Consider the following 15,632-nt stretch of genomic DNA (forward strand, 5'->3'; position numbering starts at 1 on the left):
CCTCGCTGCAGAATAACAGCTCCTCTGTGCATTAGTGTGAATACCTGCAGCTCTCTAACCTATGTTATCTCTCTGTTACATCACGGGCAGGTTTGGTCTTGACTTATCTGGTCTCATCTGGTGCCAGGCCTCTTGTAGCCTCCATGGTGTTACTATTGATGCCCTCCCTTCGCTGATGTTCAGATTGTGTTATCGGTGGGGCCCCGGAGCCAGCCTGCTGCACTGATGGAGCGACAAGAGGCTCCCACTTCCACAGCGAGAGGAAAGCTGTGGCACGCACACTTGGACTTGGAGATGACTGTAATTTAACGACATGTAGAGCATTTCAGGTGTGATCATACGGCACAGTGGGAAAGGTTGTCGTAGAGTCAAACTCATTCATTCGCTCATGCACGCTTTAGGTTTTCTGTTTTTGAGCTCAGTTCAGAGAAACGCTCAGAGGCGCTCCGGGCTGAACACAGAAAGAAAGGTATGGGAATGTTGACTTATCTCTTTCCCATCAGACATGCATCTTACACACGAGGCGTCCACCTGTTACAAAACCACCTCGACTGGTGAGGGACCGGTGGAGGAGCCTCAGGCTGGTCAGTAAATCGCTCCGTGACGAGGGCACAAGGTCACATGTTTGCTCCTGTTTGTGTCAGACTGTACGACCTCCTGTGAGCACAAACAAACTCTGAACACATCCTTTAAAAACATTTTCTTTGAGCAGGTAAATGCTGAAAAGCTTGGGTGGGTGATGAGAAATGACAGGAATGTTTCATAACACCTCAGAGGAGCAGCAGCCAATCAGTGAGCAGCCCTCATACCTGCAGGGAGTCACATGTCACACATCTCAATACCACATTAAAATCAACAGAGAGGCAAATACTCATCTTACACAACCATCATGATGGGAATCTGACATCACAGATAAGAATCAGTGACGCAGAGTCACATGACACAGTGTGACAGATAACCACGAGCCCCAGAGTGTGACAGCGTCCTCACCGTGAGAAGAAACGAAGACTCTGATCGTGTATCAGATTCTCTTTTTTATGTAAGGTGATCGTCTGAGAACGAATCACTGCAGCTTCAGGTTTTATTGGTTTAAACTCATCCATCTTCGATCTGACAGATTTCCAGCTGACCCGATCCTGCTCAGCCAATCACAGCTCGTTATTCAACACGAGGCAGAAAACATGTGATGACATGATGACAAAGATGGTCACTGCTGATGCTGAGTGTGGAGTCATGTGGTATCCACCATTTTCCAAAGCGTTGGTGGACTTTTGTCTACAGACTGGAACCAGATAAGAAAAATGAACCAAAAACAAACGTAAAGAAAAGTTTTACTATGATGTTTATCTCAGAATTATTAAAAAGTCTAGTCCTGGTGTAAATTAATGGTGTGTGTTACACATTCCATTTTCCCGCCTTCAGTGAGTCACATGACCAGCTGCACGGAACTCTCATTCAGAGTGTGACATCATCACCAACTGCTGCCCTCTCAGGAGTGAAATTGACTGGAATTTAGAAACAACTCCTCATAGATGCCAAAAATTTGACCATATCTCTCTTAAAAAATAAGATATTTTGTGTTAAATTTTGTCAGGAATCCATCCATGTCATTTTTAAAGCTGTACCACTTCTACTTTTTTCTGTAGAGGACTAACTGCCGCAGCTTGTGTCGAGCTGGATGCTCCTCTCCCATTCATTCTAATAGGGGAAGCTGAAAGAGCTTCTTTGGGGTTCACCGATTTTGAGGGCTCGTCATTCAAAAACTTATTGAGAAACAACAAATTCATACACAGCTTTTGTAAAGCAGGGTCCACCCTGTCATCTGAGTAAATTTCAAGCCGATACCATTTATGGCCTAGGAGAAGATCATTTTTTAAATGGGCCAAAAATGTTGCCACATTCTATTTTGAAAGGCAAATTGCTGGCTTCCTGTATGAGATAGGTCAGGGGTGTCTCTATATAATTGGTGCGTCTTAATGAGACGAACATTTTGACATTGGTTTGATCTCTCTATGACATTCCTACTGCCATTGAGAGCTGTTTTAGTGTGCCCAGGTGGCGCTAGAGAGCACATTTTAATATGTTGGGGATCTGTTTTTGTATTGTATTGAATTTTTGGCCAAATCTAGATGTGTGCTGATAATGGTTTCCTGTTTTTATGAGATACTTATCTTTTTCTAATTAGGTGAACGCAATACAACACCATAGATTTGTGATGATTTTCCATGTTTTGGGGTGGTGTCAGTGCACAACTTCCTGTCCTGCTTTTTGTAAATAGACGTATCGCGGCTGCGGCATCCAGCAAAAATAGGACACTTGCGTATCTGATCTGAAGCTGACTGGAGACACATCTGGTGCATTTTGGCTGTTGAGTTTAGAGTCCTGAGACAAAAAAAAAAAATCAGAAATGTCAGATTGAAGTCAGTCAACTCACAATTCAAAGATGAAATTGTGATATAGCAGAGATGGTTTGCAGTGAAGAGAACTTAAAAAATAAAGACTGAGACCATGAACTCAATGGTAAAATAACTTTTCTGAGAAACTGGACCAGAGACTTTCAGATAGTCATCTTAATTTTGCAAACAATCAAGTCACCACAACACTAGTCCTTCCTTCCTTCCAGACAATTGTTACGCGTACGGTCTCAGGATTACCCAAAGGTTTATCTGAGGGGTTAGCAGCGTATCGTGTCAGACTCAAATATTGACACTGGGAGGAACAGCAAAGAAATTTAGTCATGCATTATTTGCAGCACAATGAAAGGTCAAAGGTGAAATCAAGCTCCATTCAGACTTCCAAATCTAACATAGAAACACTAAGAGAGCCCGCATCCTCCTGCAGGAGCAGCAGAGGAAACCGGTAACCCTCAGAGAGACAGGGAGCCCCTCCAGCCGTCAGGAGCCTGAACTCTCTCAGAGCGAGCGGGGTAAATCTGTCACTGCGTTCAGGAGCTGTCGCTCTCAGCGCGGTCTGCAGGAGAGGGGCCGGGGCAGGAATGCTGGAAATGTTTGAGGGGTGAGCGTGTCTTTACAGGGCGCAGGGGGGGAACCTTTCAGACTGAGAGAAATGTTGTCAAAACCAACCCAGGAGACGCCTACATGACCCCGACGCTTGTCACGCCTTCCATCAACGAAGTCACGCACCGGTGCATCACGCAAACTGATACGGCATCAGGGCTGCAGGCAGGCCGACCCAGTCTCGTATCGCACAAACTCATCTGCTGTAACAGGACGAGGAGACAGCGGGTCAGTCAACACTTCATCCAGACACTGAGAATATAAAGGTGACGCTCATCAGAGGAAAAAAAAAAGAGATTTCACAAAAACGTGTTCAAATATCCAAACCTGACTTAGTGCTTTAAGAAAGAAAACGTGCCAAAAAATAAACATCCTCATAAATCAGGCGGTAATGAGACGTCAGAGAGAGGCCCTGAGAGTTCACCTGCAGGCTGAATGAGTTACTGAGAGCAGGACGGAGAGGAAATCAGTCAAACAGGGAGACAGAGAGAGCACTGATGACTGATCCTGTTCAGTTTGAGGAAAACAAGATCAGTCACGGCTCTCAGATCCTCTAAATCTGTCACATTTAAGCTCAAACCGTCCTGATTAATCTAATAAAAAGTTTGCATTTAAGAGTTTTTAGGACAGTGACCACATGATGGCATGCTAACCCCATTACACTGCTACCCTTCACACTGAGCTGCTTCTTCTTGGAAAAGCCGATGGCATCTTAAAGAAACAGTTTGCTCTCCTGGAATTTCATCTTCATTTCAGACCTCATACCTCACTTTTTGAGATAAGGGTCAGATGAAATGTGAGATCCCAGAGGGGGGCGGCGCTGCAGCAGGAGAATAAAGAGTGAAACTCAGAAGGACTTTTATCTAGTTATAAAACAAAACTTTTTTTTTTCTAACATGGAAAGAGTCCTGCCTGAACACTTTCCTCTGCAGGGTGAAAGAAAAAAAACAGGTTTATGAGTCTGTCTCAGACCATTTCTCTGAACTTTCTTGATGAGTACAGATTAGAAAATACAAAACAAATTTCATCAACATCCTGCTGTCTAACTACTTCCTTCTCCTTTCAGGCCAGTGTCTGATTTAGTAACTTGTAATTTGTTATTTTTCCAAGCTTATTAAACTCACAAGCTTACCCATACACATGGCTGACTTGTCTGACAGGTGGATATCTTGTAGCTTTCAGCTAAGAAGCTAAATTACCACATCTTTAGCGTTGGGCCTTGCTTTAGCACCAAAAACATAACCTTTAAAATATCAGAGTTGCTCTAAGTATTCATTTATTTTTGCAACTTTCCTATTTTATGCTTTGAATTGTCAAAGACTGACGGTCTGCTTTAAATCCAAAGGGGGCGGGGCTTCAATTTACTGCTGGAGGGAAGTACTAACGTAGATATGTCTTGTCAAAAGAGTCTGCAGAGGGCGATGTTTCTACTGTCCTCTGAAATGGGTGAAGTCTGTGAGAAAGGTTGGGATAAGAAGAGATAGATCATTGGATGATTTAAGATGAGATATGAGATATGAGATAAGATGAGAGATATGAGATCAGGAGAGATGAGGTAAGAAATGAGATGTGATACAGACTAGATGAGAAATTGAATGAGAAGTGGAATGGATGAGATTTGAGAAAGGGAGAAATGAGATAATATATGGAATTAAATGAGATTTGCAAAATATGAGATGGCTAAGAAATTGGATACATGAGATATGAGATAGATGTTATTTAAGGCAGATGAGATATGGGATGAGATTGGATGATAGAACAGAGAAGAGATGAGATATTGTTCACAGACTAACATGAATGTAGTCTGTAGGATAGAAAGAGGGTGAGATAAGATGAGATGAGATAAAATGAGATGAAATGAGATGAGAAGAGAGATATATACAATATAAGTGAGACAAGAAAGATGATAAACTGGAAGGACAAGACATGAGATGGATGAGATATGGTATATATGAGGTATGGGACTGATGAGAAATGGGATGAGATATGATGGGAGATATGAGCTGGGAAGAGATGATGTGAGATGAGATGAGATTAAATGAAATGAGATGAGATGAGTTGGGATGAGAAAAGGAATGAGATATATACGATATAAGTGAGACAAGAAAGATGATAGACTGGAAGGACAATATATGAGATGGATGAGATATGGTATATATGAGGTATGGGACTGATGAGATATGGGATGAGATAGGATGGGAGATATGAGCCGGGAAGAGATGATGTGAGATGGGATGAGATTAGATAAGATGAGATGAGACTAGATGAGATGAGATGAGTTGGGATGAGAAAAGGAATGAGATATTTATGACATAATTGTGACAAGAAATATGATAAACTGGAAGGATGAGACATGAGATGGATGAGATATGGTATATGTGAGGTATGGGATTGATGAGATATGGGATGAGATAGCATAGGAAATATGAGATAGGAAGAGATGTCTTGGGATGAGATGTGATGAAAATTGGGGTATAGGATAGATGAGATATAGTACATGAGATGGAGTAGATGAGATATGGGTCAGATGAGATATGGAGTAGATGAGATATGGGGTAGATAAAACTGAGTAGATGAGATATGGGTCAGATGAGATACAGAGTAGATGAGATGGAATAGATGACATGGAGTAGATGATATATGGGGTAGATGAGATATGGAGTAGATGAGATATGGGGTAGATGAGATATGGAGTAGATGAGATATGGGGCAGATAAAACTGAGTAGATGAGATATGGGACAGATGAAATGGAGTACATTAGATATTAAGTAGATGAGATGGGGTAGATGGGATGGAGCAAATGAGATATGGGGAAGATGGCAAGGAGCAAATGAGATATGGAGCAGATGAGATGGGACAGATGGACAGATAGTGGCTGGTCTCCACCTCGAGGTGTCTGACTGAATACTAATTGGGGGAAAGAAAGAGTCCCATTGATGACGGAGCACAATGGAGAAGCAACACAAGCAAAAACAGAAGAATCCCATTATTTCGTCTCCTCTCCACATTGGCCGGTGTTTGTGTGACCGCCGCCTGCTGTCACTGCGAGGAGGACCGTGACTGTCACAATGCGGCCCTTGTGCCCGGGGGGCCACGGGCGGCAGAGGAAACCAGAGCCGACACAGCTTCCTCTCCCGCTGCACTCCCCGAGCCGTGTGGGCGACAACAAAGATGGCTGAATGCACACTATAGTCCTGCTTGGCAGCGTCCCTCTGGGAAAGGTTAGAGCACACAGGAGGGCTTGTTGTCAGGAGGGTCAGTGATGGCTCATCACTCTGTGCACGATACTACAGCCTGCTGCTGGACAGGACGCTAACCAGCACTTCTGATTACAAACACTACAACACATTTAAAAAAAAAACCCTACAATGTGTGTAATGGTGTATGCACAAACTCTTCCCCTTCATGACATTTTGATCAGACTTAAATGATTTAAATTCTTGGACAAAAGCAGAAGATTTCAAAGACACTGTGTCCACATATCCAAAGCTAACAGGCTAACTGCTTACATGCCTTATAAACAGTTGTGCAAGAGCTTGTTAATCTATTTTTTAAGCACTTCCTTGCATTGGATACTAGAGGTATCATCCATTTATTTCTTTACAAGTGACATAAAGTCTTAAACACCTGCAGATCTGACTCAATCTTCTTACACGTCCCTTCCAGACTATTCCTTACAACATTTCTTGCTTGTCTTCAGCGCTTTGTCAAACCAGGTCAAACCAAGTCTTTAAAAACTGAATTTCAAAGTTAAAAAAGAGGTCAAATCAGCGCCAACTGGCAACTCCAATGACTGGAAAATGAAGCAATTGAGCAAAAAGGTGCAGTTCCTTAAGTCTCCACTAGAGGCTAGCTCCAAAGGCAGAGGAAACCCAATTAATACCCATAATAAAATGTCTCTAAACATTTTAATGTTACATTATGAAAAAAATCAACACAAAATGGTTTTGGCCTTGATATCTAACCACGTTTCTACCAAGTGGTCCGGTACGGGTCATTACAGTTTGTTACGGGTCTGATCAGTAAAGCCTGATCCGGTTTGTGTTTCCACGTTAGCTTAACACCAATAGCTGTGTCAGCTATGTAATAATGCGACACAGTGTACCCCGCTAATAAATCCAATGAAGAAGAAAAACTCAACACAGTTTTCTTCAACAGTTCAACAGTTTTGCACTGTTCGTGACGCCATTTTCCCCCAAAAAAGAAAGTTCTCAACAGGAAGTGGACTGGAGATTTAAACATGGCAGGGTTACGTGTTACCCCTGTCACACAGGAAGTGACCAGTCAGTGTTTCTAGCTCCACCTTCTGGGGTCGGATTGGTATGTCTGGTACCTAAACAGAAGGGAACCAGAAAGTGGGACGGTACGGGTCGGTAATTGGGGAACCTGTCTTGGTTTTAGTCAAAGGGAACGACACAAAATGCATTTTCCTACCGAGACCACTTGGTGGAAACAGAACTTTTGTTTCTAGTTGACCAGCTAACGGGGGAACAAGGAAACTTTCAGAGGGTCGAGCTCGTTAACAAACATAATTAACCCCCTAAACCGCTTCAAAAAAACGTCTGCTGAGGTCCGAATGATGCAGGGACAAGCCAAAACCACAGTGACCATCAAAGTCAAACAATCAGCTGGACAAACGTGCAAACTGTAACAGCAGCGACATGTTTACAAAACCCTCAGCGTGTCACTGAGACAGACAAAGGCAGCGTGTCAGACCTTCATTTGGTCAACAACATCTGGAGCAGAGACAACAATCCTGTTTACACACTGCTGACAACAGAGCAGACCATATGACCCGAGAGGAGAGGAGAGAGGAGAGGAGGAGGAGGGAGAGATGAAGTGGGTCTGACAGCTGAGCACTCAGGACTCAGTGGATCCAGGAGCCAACAGGGTTAACAGAGGATTCTGAGTCCCAGAGTTATGACGGATCCAGGAGTTCAGAGACTTTGAGAGCATCACCGACATGTGGGCTGGAAACAGAGGAGGAGGACTGGACACCTGAACCTCTTGTCACAGGTATGACCTGCTGCTTCTACCACATTCACTGCTTTTTCATCGGTCATAGACCTCAAAGATACCAGTGAGGGTTTCCAGCACCAGGGATCTGAACCAGAACTTTAAACTCTCTCCAGGAGCTGAAAGAGTGACGCCTTCATGATGAACTGTGCTGTGATCCTCCTGCTCACATCAAGCTGCTTCACCTGGTCTTCAGCCATATACACCTCCAACAGAGCAGGTACAGTCACCGCTGCTTTCTCTGAGTGACTCCACCTCAAAGCTCCGACTTTCAGATGTGACCGTGAGGAGCTTTGAACTTCCTGAAACTGGGAGGATCTGCTCCTCAACATTGATGCATGAGAACAGGAGAATATCAGTGATTGATGCCAGAGTTTTCAAACCAATAACTGACCATATTTGGTCACAAGGTGGAGCTGGAGAGCCGCAAAGGGTGTGCTTAAGTCACGTTTTTATGTACCATCTTTGCCAAAAACTCATTCATCGTGATGTAGATTGTGGTTGTAACTGATCAGTTGGACTAAGCCATCCTTTCTGCAGAAAAAAGACTTGAACAGTCCTGACTCCAGAGCAGGGATCTGCAACTTTTGTTTTCAAAAGAGCCACTTAGCCTCAGCTCACCTGGATTAAAGTCATTCAGGAGCCACAAAATCTACTTTATCTTTACAATAAAGAACATAAAGTGTAGGGAATTCAAAACATGGTCGAAATCCAAGAAAAAATAAAAATCTAAACAAGAAGTTTTTAAATGTTTGAAACTGAACATCCAATATCTTAGTTTTTCATTTCTAAAAAAAACTGATAAAAAAAAAAATGTTTTTGAAATGTCTAAAAATAATCAACCAGTTTTTTAAATTTCACAGTTTTGTTTTATTTGAAAAATATTAAAATGTCAAAAATTCTAAAAATTTAAAATATAAATTTTAATTTAAGTTAAATAAAAATTAAGAACAAACTTTCCAAAAATTTGCAACATTTTGTTTGAAAAATTGCAGAAAGTTTTTAAATGTTTGAAACTGAACATCCAATATCTTAGTTTTTCATTTTTAACAAATTTGCAAGAATTAAATAGAAAGTTTTTTTTTAAACTGCAAAAATTTAAAACGTTTTTAAAATTTCTAAAAAAAAATGTGTTTTATTTGCAAAATATTAAAATGTCAAAAAAAAAAAAAAAATGAAATTTAATTTTGGGAAAAAAAAATTAAAAACAAACTTTCAAAAATTTGCAGAATTTTGTTCAAAAAAATTGCAGAAGTTTCAAAAAAGTTAAAAGTCCAACATATGAAAGAATGTCAAGTAATTTTTGATTGTTAAATTTTTGCAAAACTTACAAATAATTGTTACTTTTTTTAAATACAAAGTTAATAATTTTGCAAAAACTTTCAAAAATTTTAAAGGAATGCCTGAATGGACAATATATTATAATAATATCTCTCAACTCATCTTTTTCTGTTGTTTGCTAGTGTCTTGCCTCATATCAATCATCTATATTAATCCATCACGTTGTCAGTTAAACAAATCCATCAACACAGAATTAAAATCAGTATTTTCTTCCAGATGAGTCTTTTTGTAGATGTAGTTATCTTCCCAGGGCTGTAAAACTTGAGGTTAGCCACAGGTGCATGGAAAGTTGGTGGGCTGTTGATGTTGTAGGAGGTGAAGTAGAGCGGTGGCAGGCTTTATTGACAGATGGGATGAAGATTTAGTTCAACTAAATGTTAACGCAGGATTTTATTTACTGTCAGTGTCTTTAATCATCAATACCCTCTGTAAAAAATAACAGTTCTTAATTTTGAAGCTAAAAGGAGCCACTGCAAAGGAGTCAAAGAGCTGCTGTTCTAGAATGTTCATCATCAATGACAGAGAGCTTTCTGCCCTGATGATGTCACAACATTCTGGAACTCTCTGAGGAAACTAAAGACCTTAAGCTTTTCAATAATTTAACAACATTTATCCATCTTGAGTATTTAGATTTACATTTACATCACTAAAGTTAAGCATCTTCACATCTCTTTGGGGCCTGACCCACTTTTGGAGCCAGCCTCATGTGGTCAGTTGAGGAATTACATCTGTTGGGACTTCTACACTGGCTCTATTTGCTGTTTGGTTCATAGTCTGTAAAATACATAAATGCAGTCTCTCTGATGTCATCCATTTGTTTTCAATACATAGTTTTGGAATTGGAAATGTCTGCATCACCTTTCCATCAGGACTTGAAGTCAATCGTCAGTAACAGAATCTCACTGGTACTTGTTTTATCTACTTCCTGCAGCATCCAACAAGCTGAAATACCTCCTGGAGCCGCCCGTGTACCCTGAAGTCGTGGGTCGACGGGGAGAAAACGTCACTCTGCCGTGCATCCTGAAAACCAAACCCAGCCACTACAAAGTGAAATGGACCAAGCTGCAGCCCGAACACGAACACGTGGGTCAGGAGAACATCATCATGATCTCCAACTCACACGCCTTCAAACAGTACGGCCACCTCGGCCCCAGGGCCGCTCTGCGAAGGGCCCACGCCATGGACGCCTCCCTGAAGCTCAGCCAGCTGGAGCTGCTGGACGGCGGCTCGTACCGCTGTGAGCTGGTCAACGGCATTGAGGACGAGAGTGTCGTGGTGTCGCTGAGGATCGAAGGTAAGGGAAGAGAAAATCCAGCAAGTCTTAGAAAGTCTGTGTGAGCGGTTTAAGCTTAAAGAGGTGTTCAAAGGAAAAGTTACACAAATATATTTGATAAGATTTAAACTTTTAACTCTCTGTGTTTCCAGGTGTGGTGTTCCCATATCAGAGCAAACACGGCCGCTACAAACTCACTTTCCAGGAGGCGAAGGACGTTTGTGTCGAGCAGGACGGCGTGTTGGCGTCCTACAGCCAGCTGTACAGAGGTACCACAGACTCTTTAAGTCTTTAAACCCATCACATCCTTCAGCTCCCTGACTCTGTCTCCTCGTGCAGCCTGGACCGAGGGTCTGGACTGGTGCAACGCCGGCTGGTTGGACGATGGAACCGTCCATTATCCGATCATCACGGCCCGTCCGGCCTGCGGAGGAGAGACGCTGCCTGGGATTCGCAGCTATGGACCAAAAGATAAGAAAGTGGATCAGTTTGATGCTTTCTGCTTCACCTCGCAGACCTCAGGTAAGGTTTGGGTCAATGTGCACCAACAACAGACGGTGTTTAAAATATCTGAGCTAGCTTACATCAGGGACCTGGATCTAAAAGAGCCCATGAGAAAACTAGAGAGGTTGGATTTCCTTGCAGCAAATGTGTTGAAACGCTGAAGCTGAGGAAGGAAAGCAGTTAAACAACGCTTATAATGTGAAACACGTAAAAAAAATGAAGTAGCTAAACACAAAATAGAAACTTTGAATAAAAACATTGCAAGAAACAAAGAAATAAAAACTGAGGGAGTAAAATTGAAGTAAAGAAGCAGGGAAGAAGAAGGAAAACAAGAGTGAAGAAGGAGGGAAAATGGAAGAAAGAAGTAAGGAAGGATGGAGGAAGAAGAAAATAAGCAGAGAAGAAGGATGAAAGAAAAGAATACGTACGAAAATGTCTCCATCCTTTCCAAGCCATGTTACCGTCACTGCTCTCAGACTTCCATACGTCCTTTATGTTGGGGTTGCAGTACACCAATACATCCACCAGGGGGTGCAGCCCAGAGTTAAAGTTTCTGACAACAACAAACTCAAAAACAAACACAGTATGGAGGAGGTATTGCTCATGTACAGTTTGCATAAAAGACAAAAACAGAGGCAGCGTTGTATGAGGTGGTGGTTGGTGAGGCTGTTAAATACATCGCGAAAGTTCCTCCATTGTTACCTCTTCTTCGTGTCTCACCAAAGTTAACTATTGGTTAGAAACAGTAACACTGCCTCCATGGTTTTCGATAGTACTACTCTGTTTGGACCGTATCTGTAAGCTTCATGGAAACGTGCAGTGGAAACACAAACAGGATCAGGCTTTACTGATCCAACCCAAACCAAACTGTACTGATCCGTACCAGAACACTTGATGGAAACAGGGCTAAAGTCTAATATTGGACAGTTTGGTTAGGTAATCCTGCTGTTAGCACCTGTAATGGTGAGTCTACCTACATTAAATCTAAAGCTCTGTAGGGACATTAGACTTGCTCAGGGGTCTGCAACCTTTATTTTTACAGGAGCCATTTTGCTTCAGCTCACCTGGATTAAAGTCATTCAGGAGCCAAAAAATCTACTTAATCTTCACAATAAAGAAAAAAGTCCTAAAAATTATTTACTCAGTAAAAATCAAATTCATTTTTTTTTAATTCATTAATTGTGAAAGTGATGTATTAGTTGTTTTTTTTGTTTGTTTTTAATACATTTGCAGGCATTTAAATAAAATAAAGAAATAAATAAAAATGTAATTAACATTTCCAACAATTTTGAAATTTCAAAACATTGCAAAAAATTAAAAAATGGAATCTAATTAATTTGCAACAAAATAGTAATAATCATAGAAATGTGCAAAACATTTTAAAAATTGAAATTAAATTTCAACATTGTTTAAATTTTCTGACAATTCTGAAATTCAAAAAGTTACAAAAATTACAAAAAATGTTGAAATGTCAAAAACCTGCAGATTGCAAAAAATTCACCAGTTTAAGAATATCCTTGAATTTTCAAAAAAAAAAAAAGTAAAAAATAGATAAATAAATTAAATAGAGAAAATTAAAATAAAATTCAAAAGTTAGCAAAAAAAATCAAAACTTGCAAAAAAATAAAAATGAAAAATAAATTTTATTATTGTTTAGTCCTTCACCTATTTCAAGTATACTTATCCTTTTTTTTTTTTTTTTTAGACAAACTGTCCCTTTACATTGCTACTTGCTGGTTGTGCATACGGTTTCTGTAGTTTGCTCACCAGAGTCTGGCGCCATGCAGGTCACACCCAAATGAAGATCATTTGCTGTGATTCATTAATACAAAGTGCATGCCAAACACAGAAGTTTCCAGATTCTGCATGATTTGCAGCTCACACATTCACACCAGGGTTAATCTGAGTCGTCCTGTAAATACTTTTGGATGTGGTCTCACGTTACAAAGTCAGGAGCGTCTCCCTGGAGGGCGAGCAGCCGAGCACATGAGAAGAGTCATCATAGTGAGACTCAGCTCAGCTGTGCTGCACGGCGCTGACCTTTGGGAGCTCAGTGTGGGAGTGGGACTGATGGTAGGATGATGGACGGCTGTAAAGTTTATCTGTGGGAAAATATTTGCACATTCTGTCCATGGAAACTTCCTCTGCAGTCACACTGATGTCCACAACGCTCTCATTGAGACAGGATGACTCAGCCATGTCCTTTCTGCTGCTGTAAGTCACATCACACGATGACAAACGTCTGCGTTACAGGTCATTAATCTTCTCCTCCTCCACAGGTTCTGTCTCCTACATCTCCGGATCATTCTCCTTCGAGCAGGCGGAGAGAGCGTGCAAACATCAGGGCGCCGAGCTGGCGTTGGTCGGCCAGCTTTACGCCGCGTGGCGTTTCCAGAAGTACGACCAGTGCGACGGAGGATGGCTGAGAGACGGCAGCGTGAGGTTTCCCATCAGTAACCCCAGGGAGCGCTGCGGCGGGATCCCTGAGGCGGGCGTGCGCTCGTTTGGATTCCCCAACAGGATGAAGCATCTTTACGGCGCCTACTGTTATAGGTAGCTCCAGAGCGGATCCAACACTAAGCGTTGAAGTGAGCTGATCTTAACAGCCTCTGCAGGTTCAGTTACTTCCTGCTTGTTGTTGTTGTTTTTTTAACATGATCGTTCAAAGAAGCCAAAAATCTTACATGTAAATAATTCTGTCATCTGCTTACAGAGAGAGCTGGTTCATCACTAATCACGTCATGTTTTCAATAAAGACAAAGTCACAAATCAGGTTTGGTGTTGGTTTTTCTACATGATATTTTCCAGGATGAAGACTCCATTTCCCATGAGCACCGTCACCCACTCTTGGAAGATCTGACCCAACAATACGAGAGACAATACAAAGAAAAAAACAATCATGATTTCACCTTACAGTCAATTTAAAGGTAGAATTAACAGGAATAATCCTGCTCAGTCGTCTCCTCTGGGTCTCTAAACATCTGCGTCTGTGTCTGTGTCTGCCTCAACCCCCTCCCCTGTCTGGATGTTGATGTTGTGGTTGTGTACGGACTTAAGCGTCGTTACATCAGCCATTCACTAAGCGCCCAGCGTGCAAGTGACTTTTTTTGTTGATTAGCAAACGGAAGAAGCTAATCATAGCAGCTACGCTAGTGGACGTAGCACGGAGAAAGAAAAACAACCAAAGTGAAACGAAACACCAAACAGATAAAGATTTTTCCTAATCGAGGGTGAAGCTTGGCTCAACTTTCACTCGCTTTCAGGAACTTGGAGAGCAGCACGGGAAGAAGAGTGATGTGTTAGCTTTCTGCTAACCAGGTATGTGTCAAGTACCCATGATTAGCTTGTGCTAACATGCCAAGTCAGGTACGACTCTCCCATGAAGAAACGCAATGCTACAGGTGGGGCCAAATCTGACTGTTGTGTTTGCTACGGACTCTACCTTAAACTAGATTGATTTGCAAAAATTAAGGATTGGTTGATTGATTATATGTTTTTTTTTATTTTGAGTTATACTTTTCTGTTTTATTGTAACACAGACTTCTGGTTTAAGAAATTTGAAGCTCTTTACATAAATGTGATGAGAATTTCTTTGTTTTTTTTGGCTAATACACATTTATATGAGATTTCACATTGGATGTATTGTCAATTCAAAACCTAAAACAGGAGGTCGTCCACTTACATGGTTCTCGACGTGCAATGTTTCGACTTTACAACGCCAATAAATACACGTACGTAAGAAAATAGAGAAGGTTTCAAAGTTCGTAAGATCCTACGACGCATACTAGCTTCTGACATGGCTACACAGTGCTACGCAGTCATCAGCATCGTCCACTTTGTCTCAAGTCGCGTCAAAGTGAAGAATGTCTGTTTTAATTGAAATGTCTATTTTAATTGTCTGTACTGTTTTCCAATGAATATGAAGAATAATACATGTATTTGGATAGTTATTTAGAGATTTAGGGGGTATTTAGGGTAAAAATCCGACTTACGTGGAATTTCGGGTTATGACATGTTGTAAGAACGGAACGCGTTCATAACTCGAGGACCGCCTGCGATTTATTTTCACACACAGTTTCACTTTCAACGTCTTTTACTCCAAAGTTAAGGTCTGATGCCCGGTTTCTGAAAACCACCAAGCGGCAACCACCGGTCTAAGAAGATGAGACAATGCTGAAGTGCTAAAATCTGCTGTTTTTCGAGTGTTCGCGTGAGTCTGATTTCAGAAGTACAGGAAGTCACAACCACACTAAGTTAAAAAAAAAATGTTTTCAAAGCAGAAATTAACCTATTTACAGCCTGGTTCAAAAAACATCTCCTGTCTGAGTCGCTAATTTTACTACCAGCTCCCACTGTAGGCGGTGAATTTTTTTCTAACTCGACCGTTCAGAGGATAATAAGATCCCAAGCTCGCCCAATCAGAGGCAAAGCTGAGGGTCAAGTGACCGACAGGAGCTCTATAGCTGTACCCGAAGCCCTT

General features: G+C 41.4%; 1 protein-coding gene across 1 annotated transcript; it reads left to right on the top strand.

The window, feature by feature from the left end:
* Nucleotides 1-7,813: 7,813 nt before the first annotated feature.
* On the top strand, nucleotides 7,814-13,944 carry hapln2 (hyaluronan and proteoglycan link protein 2). Its single transcript, XM_074683714.1, has 6 exons — nucleotides 7,814-8,034; nucleotides 8,151-8,254; nucleotides 10,307-10,669; nucleotides 10,801-10,917; nucleotides 10,988-11,170; nucleotides 13,432-13,944. The coding sequence occupies exons 2-6, from the start codon at nucleotides 8,173-8,175 to the stop codon at nucleotides 13,707-13,709; spliced, it is 1,023 nt and encodes a 340-aa protein (XP_074539815.1). The 5' UTR covers nucleotides 7,814-8,034; nucleotides 8,151-8,172; the 3' UTR covers nucleotides 13,710-13,944.
* Nucleotides 13,945-15,632: the final 1,688 nt, after the last annotated feature.

The sequence above is a fragment of the Halichoeres trimaculatus genome, unplaced genomic scaffold, assembly GCF_033239565.1.
Source record: "Halichoeres trimaculatus isolate MK-OKI-2021-1 unplaced genomic scaffold, fHalTri1.1 fHalTri1_scaffold_12, whole genome shotgun sequence".
Classification (NCBI taxonomy): Eukaryota; Metazoa; Chordata; class Actinopteri; order Labriformes; family Labridae; genus Halichoeres; species Halichoeres trimaculatus.

Excerpts from the sequence above, each read along its gene's own strand:
- hapln2 (XM_074683714.1), top strand. The coding sequence starts at position 8,173 with ATGATGAACTGTGCTGTGATCCTCCTGCTCACATCAAGCTGCTTCACC. Across the intron at positions 10,670-10,800 it reads GGTGTCGCTGAGGATCGAAG|GTGTGGTGTTCCCATATCAG; the intron begins GTAAGGGAAGAG and ends CTGTGTTTCCAG. Across the intron at positions 11,171-13,431 it reads CTTCACCTCGCAGACCTCAG|GTTCTGTCTCCTACATCTCC; the intron begins GTAAGGTTTGGG and ends CCTCCTCCACAG.